Source organism: Neophocaena asiaeorientalis, unplaced genomic scaffold, assembly GCF_003031525.2.
Source record: "Neophocaena asiaeorientalis asiaeorientalis breed wild unplaced genomic scaffold, Neophocaena_asiaeorientalis_V1.1 scaffold606, whole genome shotgun sequence".
Lineage (NCBI taxonomy): Eukaryota > Metazoa > Chordata > Mammalia > Artiodactyla > Phocoenidae > Neophocaena > Neophocaena asiaeorientalis.
The window spans coordinates 3,474,976-3,483,593 of record NW_020173687.1 but is presented as its reverse complement, the minus strand read 5'-3'; the positions used below and the strand labels follow the sequence as shown (position 1 = coordinate 3,483,593).

At 55.3% G+C, this 8,618-nt stretch overlaps 1 protein-coding gene across 1 annotated transcript in view; it reads left to right on the top strand.

Moving 5' to 3' along the window:
* Window positions 1-8,618, top strand: part of PHACTR3 (phosphatase and actin regulator 3) — a 204,978-nt gene that overhangs the window by 132,105 nt on the left and 64,255 nt on the right. Inside the window, exons 5-6 of the mRNA XM_024750334.1 lie at window positions 5,399-5,611; window positions 8,155-8,329. Of these exons, the coding sequence (XP_024606102.1) occupies window positions 5,399-5,611; window positions 8,155-8,329 (388 nt within the window). The remainder of the gene's footprint in view (window positions 1-5,398; window positions 5,612-8,154; window positions 8,330-8,618) is intronic.

The following is an 8,618-nucleotide window of genomic DNA, read 5'->3' as shown; positions in this document are numbered from 1 at the left end:
GGGGCGGGGTGCTCACCTCTCAGCTCCTGCTTGGGCCCTTGGGTGTATGAGTTTGTGATCCCTTCCATGAAGGTGAAGAGCCTGGTCTTGGGAATCAACCCCTGTGCTGCGCTGGGGGTGATGCCTCTCCTTGGCCAGGTGGTGACACCTGGATTGGGGCTGCTGCTTCTATGTGCCCCAAACCGTGGGGTAGGGCTGGGGGCATGGGGTTATATCCAATGATGCAGATATTTCCGGAAGGAAACACTGTCAAAGATTCTGACCGTGGTTTTCTTTGATCTTCAGTTTGGGTTTAGTGATTTGGGTTGACTTTGGACTTTTGTGTTTGGGGTGATTCCTGGTTTCGTTTGGGTCATGCTGTGTCAGCCACAGAGCATCCCCTAAAAAAAGCCCAGGAGAACCCCTTGTTTCAATGTTAAGTGGGACAGGATCCCATTCAGTGTTTCTGTCGTGCAGGGGCTGAGCTCTGGCGTGCCCAACAGTGCACTAATTAAAAGGAAAAGTGGCATTCAGCATGTTCTGTGTGTGCTATATTATCTTAGCCCCATTTTTTGTTTTTGCTTTTAGATTAGAAAGCAGTGGCCCAGAGAGGTTAAGTCACTTGCCCGAGGCCACAGAGCACATAAGTGGTAAAGCTGGGGGTTGATCCAGAGAACATGCTGGGTGTCACTGGGGTTCTGTAAAACTGACCACGGCAGCTGTCCCCCCAGCCCTCTAGGTCCCTCCTCTCAGGCTGGTCTCTCTCGGTCTCAGAATGTCTCCAGTGGGTGATAACTGGGTATGAAGCAAGCCCACCACCCAGCAGCACGCCCCAGGCAAAAGGGCCTTGGCTGGGAGCTCAGTTGGTGAGAAGCGACCTCTGCTGGTCAGGGCCGGACAGGGACAGCCCCGAGGGAGGGATTCCAAATGCGGGGAACATGCAAAGCTGATGTCGGCTTCTACATTTAAAAAAAAATTTTTTTTTGATATAACACTTGAGACTTTAACAGATGTTAACGTTTCAGTTTTGACAAGATTACTTAATACAGCGGTAGCTGCATCCTCACATGAGATGTGCAGGAAGGTGTAGTTTGGCAAAGGAGACACTGAGACACCAGTTTCCTAGACCGAGGATCCCTCAGACAGGTCAGGGTGTGAGGGGGGTCAGTATGGAGAGACATCGGAGGAGGGTGTTTGGGGTGAGTTCCTGGTGTGTTGGGTCCCGGGGCCCTCAGAGCAGAGGGTGGGGGACCCACTGCATCTTGGGCTAGTGGTGGGGGCTGTTAGAATCTTACTCTGTGACCTCTCTGGTTGAAGGGCTGTGACCACTGACTCACTCGCAGAAATCCAGAGCTGCCCTGTCCACTAGCTGCGTGGCTATTTCAATGAATTAAAACCAGAGAAAATAAATCCATCTCCCCCGTTGCACCGGCCGCTTGTCAGCTGCTCACTGTAGCAGACAAGGAGGCGTTTCTGTCATCTGAGAAAGGTCTACTGGGTGGCACTGAGGGTGAGGGGTGGCCACACGTCCACTTGGGTGCACAGCCAGGGGAGTTTGCTGTTCGGGTCGCCAGCCCTTCCAGAGTTTTCTGCACCAACAGAGACCTTATAACCTGCAAAGCCAAAGCCCTTTACAGAGAAAGCTTGCTGACCCTCATTTAGAGAATGGGTTTGGGGTGCCACGGGTGGAAGGGAAGGCGCTTGAAGGTCATTGCTGAGGTTCAGGCAGAGGCTGTGGCAGCTGACACTGGGAGGACAATATTTCCGAGAAATATTTTGGAAGCAGAGTGCCCAGGATATATTCATGAATTAGATACGAGGGGTGGGCATGAGATGGAGAGGACAGTAGAGGGATTGAGCATTGTGTCCAGTCTGGCTGGACAGCTTGGGGGGTGGGGGGAGCGTGTACTGAGTCTGGTGAAGGTGGGGCTCTGTCTTGGTCAGTGCCATGTCCACAGCTCCTAGGGCCCCATAACTGTTCAAGGACACTTGTGGGATGGATGGATGGATGGATGGATGGATGGATGAGTGAGAGAGAAGAGGGACTGGGGAGGGGTTTCTCTTGGGAAATCAAGAGATGGGTTTGCGCGTGATTCATTTTGACTATTTGACCTCCAGAGGGAGGTGTCAATGTGGCCAATGATGGATGAGTCTGGAGCTCTGAGAAAGGGTCAAGGGGGTTGACAGAGATGAGATGGATTTGAAGCCAGAGGACTGGAGGAGAGAATTAGGTGAGAGAGTGGGTTAATGGGGAAGAGGACCAAGGGCTGGGTCCTGGGGCAGCCCAGGGGGAGCCTGAGAGGGGGCTGAGCAGCTGCAGCCAGAGCGGCAGGAGGGAACCAGGGGACGAGGTGTCCAGGACCGCAGGGGAGGGTGCAGGGGTAGACATGGCAGGACTGTGCTGAGACAGAGCCGGGGGGACCCTGACCCAGGGCCGTCTCCTTGTTAACCCTTCTCTCGGCAGCCCTCCCAAGGGGACCCACGGAGTCCAGTTCAAACACGCCCACCCTGTCCAGACTCCCAGGTCCGTGCGGGGAGACCAAGGCCCAGAGGGAGCAACTGGCTGGTCGGGGTTTCCATGATGGCAGTGCCCGGGAGAGTATGTCACAGCTGTGGGTCTCACCACAGGCCTCCCTCGCCAAGAGACACCACAGAGCATCCCCTTAGAAGTCTAAGTAGTGTCTGCCTCAAGCAGGGGCTCTCAACCACGGGCATCCTCCCCTCCACGGGGCATGGGGCAGTGTCTGAAGATAGTTTGGGTTGTCACTCCGGCATCCGGCAGATAGAGCCCAGGGCTTGCTACTAAACATTTTACAGGCAAAGAATTATCTGGCCTCAAATGTCAATACTGCCAAAGTTGAGAACCCCTGACCTAGAATGAGAGGAAAACTCATCCATGTTCCAAAATAATGCTTCGATCCCTGGCAATGTGGCCCATGACCGTCCAAAGTGCTGAATAGCTTCAGACATCCCCTCCACGACCTCGTGGAAGTCTCCCTCCCTTGTAGTGGGCAGGAGAGGCTGTTTTATACAGATGTTTGTACAGATGAGGAAACCGAGGCTCAGAGAGGTGGAGACCAAGGTCGCTCCTCTGGAAATGAGTCCAATCACAACAGAGGCAAAGGATGGGTGGGGGAGACTGGTGTGGTGAGCTTGAGATCAGGTGAGCCTTTCCTGTGCCACCTGTCTTCCCCGAAACCGTGACATTGGGAACACGCTGGATGCCTAGAGGATAGAAACCAAGCCTGGACCGAGTACTCAAGCTCACTCCGGCCCCTCAGCCGGTGGTTCCGGCTGCAAGCTTGGCCACTGAGGGCCCGGGAGCATGACCTCCCCAGGATCAGGGTCCACTGCCCTGCTTTGATTCACACAAGCCAGGAGGCCCAGTGCCCACATGGAGAAAAGGGACCTTTCCACACTCACCTATGGCTTAACCGAGGAAAACACACAACTTTTTTTTTACCTAGAAGCACAGAATGTTTATTTTAATGTTATTTTTGCAAAACCTATTAACTAAAACAGTCGGAATTGTAGACTCTTAGAAGTTGCAGGTCACAGTTCATGGGACGTAACAATAGTCTTGACGTCTAGGAGTCTTTAGAAAAAACGCCTATGAACAAATATTACTTTTGAGGACAGTTTTATTATTATTGTCAATAATAATAATAATAAAATAAAACCATAGTGTTTTCACGTGGGTATTTGTGCAGGGCATAAGGTAAGGAGCCTTCTGTAGTGGCTGTTCTCAGCTCAGACTAACCTTATGATACAAACCTGACTCTGTCTTCTGCAGTGGGTGGGAAGGGGACGTTTCTCTTCTCAGATCTTGCTTATCAGGATTTGGGAGGGCCACAGCCCTTCTAAGGCAAAGACTGCATTTCTGTGAGCTTCACAGGGAAAAGGCCTGGCCTGAGAGGTCTTCAGCTGCCAACAGGGACGCCAAAAGGACAGAAATGGTGATAATCAATGGGATGCCTGGGACGTGCAGTGGTCCTTTCTAGAGGTTCACTGAAGCTTTGTGAGGGCAGTGATAAAGCCTGCCTCGGTCAGCACCACGGACAGTGCCACCCCCCCCCAAGAAGCGTTCTCTGGCTGATGGATGAATCCCACACGGTGACTTTGGGGCCAGCTCTGTCAGGCTGTTCCCAGAGGATGTCAGGGTCTTCCCCCTTAGGTGGTTGCAAAGATGAAATTAGACGATGTGGGGCGGGGCACCCGGGTGTGTGCTCTGAGTGGGCAGGAGGGCTGGGGTCCCGCGGTGGGGATGGGAGGCCGCCTCTCTTCTTGTGTCAGGGATGGTAGGTTTGGGTTTGAGCTCCCCCCGTTCCCCCCAGCCCCTGGTCTGATGGGCTCATTTTCCCCTGTAAAGCTGGAGGTGAGGCCGCACAGGAGGAGGGCGTGAGAAGCTGCAGGTAGGAGAGAGACAGAGAAGGTCTGAAGCAGAGTGACCACCTGCTGGGGCAGAGCTAAGGGCCCTGAGGGTGGTGGTCCTGAGATGGCCAGGAGCCATCTGTCTGTCTTCCACAGCACTCCCCAGGGACAGGAGCCGGCAGATGGAGGCTTCATCCAGAGATGGGGTGTTCCCATTTAGCTAAATGCAAAGGAGGGGTGGCAGAGGGCTTGGGGGTATTGGTGAGACGGCTCTTGAGTGATGGATGGTGGAACTCGAGCTGGAGAAAGAGAGAAGGGGAAGGAGAGGTTGACGGGTTGGGAGAAAGCCCAGGGGTGGACAGGCCAGGGGAGGGGGGAGCAGTGCTTCGGGAGGGGGAGATGCCTGAGCCAGCAGCTGGGAGGAGAGGGGATGGGGACTGTGGACGGGCTGACCCTTCCTCAAAGCTGAAGCTCCCTGCTGTTCCCCTGCCACTCAGCTCACAGCCCTCACTCGGGCAGGACCGTTGTTAACCAGGCACGTAAAACCAGTCACTGCGGGATCTGAGGGTCTGCGGTGTGCCAGCCGCACATCTCATTGTCGCTTCTTGATTAAATCTCACAATCCTGTGAGGGACTCTTGCTGTTAGTCCGATGTCATCCACGGGTAAGTGGAGACACAGGAGATTAGGAACTCGTCCAAGGTCGCAGAGTAAGTGCAGGGGCCAACTGACATCTGATTCCAAAGCCTGTGTTTGTGACCAGCAGCCCCAGGTGAGGTGGGAGCTTTAGTACTACCTACGGAGTGGAAAAGGGACAGAATCGCCCACGCCCTTGAAGTTATTTCCCTCCCTCCCCCACCTCCTCTCTACTTCTGATGTTTCTGTTGATAGTAGAACTCACGGGGAGTGAAATGTGTATGAGAGGTGACCCCTCTGTACCCTGCCCCGTGATAACAAGCCCACCCAGCCAAAGCTCCCTTGCTGTCTTCACACCCACCCCAGCCAGAGGAACTGTGGTTTGTGAATTCTCTGTTTTGCTTTTGAACCAGCCAAGATGTCGTCCGCATCCAGAGATGAAGAAGCAGGTGCTGCTGGCAGCCTCCCACCTACCACGGACGAGCCCTCTCAAGCCTTAGCTGGGTCCGACTCCCTGGACAGTCCTCCCAGACCCCTGGAGAGATCCGTGGGCCAGCTCCCCAGCCCCCCGCTGCTGCCCACCCCACCGCCCAAGGCAGGCTCCAGAACCACGAGGAGTGTCACAGGTGGGCCTACATGCATCCACCCATCCACCTTGCTTCCTTTTTCCTTCCGTTCATCCATCCATGCCTCCGCCCCATCCTGACTGGGCTCCCACTGTGGGCTGGTTCTCACCCTTGGCTTCTGTGGTGCTCTGGGGCTCTGGGCGGGTCCAGGGGAGCAGAGCTGGAGACGGGAGGGCGCTCCTTAGCCAGGAGGAGCCCTGGTTGTCAGAGGCAGACAGCCCGGGCTCCCTCAGACACGTGTGGGGCAGCGCTCAAAGGTTTCTTCCGGAAGGTGGATGCAGGAGCCGTAGCCACAGCCCCCAGGATGGGGGCTTTATCTTTCTGGACATTCAGGTGTCTGCCTGTCCTTCTCTTTCTGCTTCTGAGTCAGTGTCTATCTGTCTGTCTCCTTACCTCCCCCCTCCCTCCCTCTCATCCCCTCTTTTCTCTCCCTCCCTGCCACTCCCCATCTCCCCATCTCCCCATCTCCCCATCTCCCCTTCCTCTGTCTCTCTGTCTGTCTCGTGATCTCTGCTCATCTCTGTGAGAGCTCCGTCCAGCAAGGCGGAGCCACGAATCCACACTGGACTGTAGGGTGGTGGTCAGAGAGGGGAGCACGGCTGAGCAGAGGCCCGCGAAGGCATCGCCTCCTGGAGCTTTGGCCACGCTGGCTGAAGGGTCCCAGGAAGTAGGGCCGTTGTCTTTTCAAGTTTGGGTATTTCTTGTCCCGGCCCTGCTGGAAACAGGAGACACACGCTGCAGGGCTCAGGGGGAAAGCAGGCCTTTCACAAAGAGGCGACTGTTTTTAGGAGTAAAGCCTTGTGTGCTGCCTCTGAGGGCGGGGCCAGGAAGATGAGAGTGGAAAGCAGAGTTCAGCTTTGCTCTAATCCTTGGCCCCCACCTGTAATACGACTACTCACCACTTGTCAGGATCTGCCCTCCCCCAGGCACCGCAAGGAGGCCAGCCCCTCTGGGGAGGGAAGGTGTCCCCACTTGACAGTTGAGGGAACTCTGCCATCACCCCTAGTCCCAGCGCCTGCGTACAGCAGCTGCTCAGCGAGTGTGGGTAACTGATCGAAGGAACAGTCAGGTGATCTGACCCCTCTGTCTGCTTTCTGCCTCTTTCTCCATCTCTGGGAGTCAGGGTGTTCAGTCCTTGGGTGACATGGCCACACAGACTAAAGTTTTGAGGCAAATAATCTGCATCTTGTTACAGACTGTGTGCGAATCCCCCTTCCATCCATTGAAACGAGACAGTTGGAAATCCACTGGATAAGGCACCATCCGCCCGGCTCCTGTATAATTAGTTCAGGGACCCTCTGTCCCTGTTGTGCTTAGACAGGATCAGACCTCAGCCCGTTTCATGTCCCGTGAGTCCTCTCTCCCCGTGTCCTAAGTCCTGGGTCAGCTTCTCTGACTCCCCCCAGCCCCTCAGGGGCGAGGAGCTCCTGAACTTCGGAGACCTTTTCTGACAAGTCACCGAGGAGTCTGGGGACTGGATTAGGGCGGGAGGGGGGGAGGGTTACGAGCTTTGGCCTGGATCCCTTACACCTGAGACTGCATTTTGGCGACTTGGTCTTCGTTTCCTTTAGGGGGAAATAGTTGCTTCAGCACGCGGCCACTAGGTGGCAGCAGAGGAAGAGAAAGGCCCTTCACCTGGGCTTAACTGGGGCACAGGGGGACGGAGGCTACACACTCAATGCTCCCCACCCACCCCGGGTGCTCGCTCGGCTGAGATAGCCACAGCGGCCCCCAGCCCACGAGCTTCCTCAGCCCACCCTCCCCCAGGTGTCAGGGAGCCACCTGCACCCAAATCCCACACACAGACTTGCTGTGCTGGGTCTGCGTGGTGTTTAGTATTTTAAAAATGTGTTGCCAACGTTTTAAAAATATCAAAATATGTTTAAGTATTAAATATATTATATATCTATATTTATCTGAATCACTTTACTGCACAGCTGAGACTAACACAACATTGTAAACCAACTATACTCCAATTCCAAAAAAGAAAAAAAAGGAAAAAAATATAAAATATGTTTAACGGGCAGCCTTTGGGGCCCTGGGACTTGCCATCATCAGGCCACATCTCGTCCCAAGGAGAATGGGAGAACCGTGATCAGAAGGCCCCCTCTGGTGAGGTGCAGGGTTGGCGGCGGACGTGAACGGATGACGTGGGGAAGCAGAGGGGGCCGTGGTGGTGGTCCAGGATGAGCGATGGCCATAGAGCTTGGGGAGTTCTTTCACGTTCCGCAAAAGGAAGTATGGCTTCAGGAGTTTGTAGTAGAGAAATGGGAAGGAGGCTTTCGGTGCCTGAGACCTTGCGGGGGGCCTGTGGGCACTGCCATGGGCTCAGCTCAGGGATGGAGGATGGACTGGAACTGGTCAGGGACAAAGCTCGTCTCCGGCTTTGGGGGCGAAGGGACATGGTGCAGCATCTGGTACTAGTGGGTTCACCTGGCCGGGAGCCCTGTGTCCCCTCTGCTCACAGGCTCCTGTGTTTTTGCAAAGCCCCACTTCCCCGCCACCAAAGACTTACCTTCTTGTTGGTTCTTCTTACGCCCCAGGCCAGGCCACACTCTTCCAAGGCTCTGGCGGGAAGAGTACTGACCCTCCTGTCCGAGGCCAGCTTTCCACACCCACGGGGTCCCCACATCTCACCACTGTCCACCGGCCGCTGCCCCCCAGCCGAGTCATCGAGGAGCTGCACAGGGCGCTGGCCACCAAGCACCGCCAGGACAGGTGAGGCCCCTCCCCTGGCAGCGGGACCTGTGTGCCCACATCCCCATCTGCGGCCAGCCTTATGGGTGGCAGTTACGGGGGGAGGGCTCCGGGTTGAACTCAATGCTCTGCTGTCACCGTCTTGGAATTCCTAGCTTCTGAGCAAGGAGCTTGTGTTTTCATTTTGAACCGGGCTGTTTAGCTGGTCTGTAGCTGGTCTCAGTTGCCACTTTCCGGGAGAGGTCAAGTGGGTGATGTGCACCGTGGGGACCAGCTACAAAGTCCCTGCATTTCCCCCGGAGGATCCAGG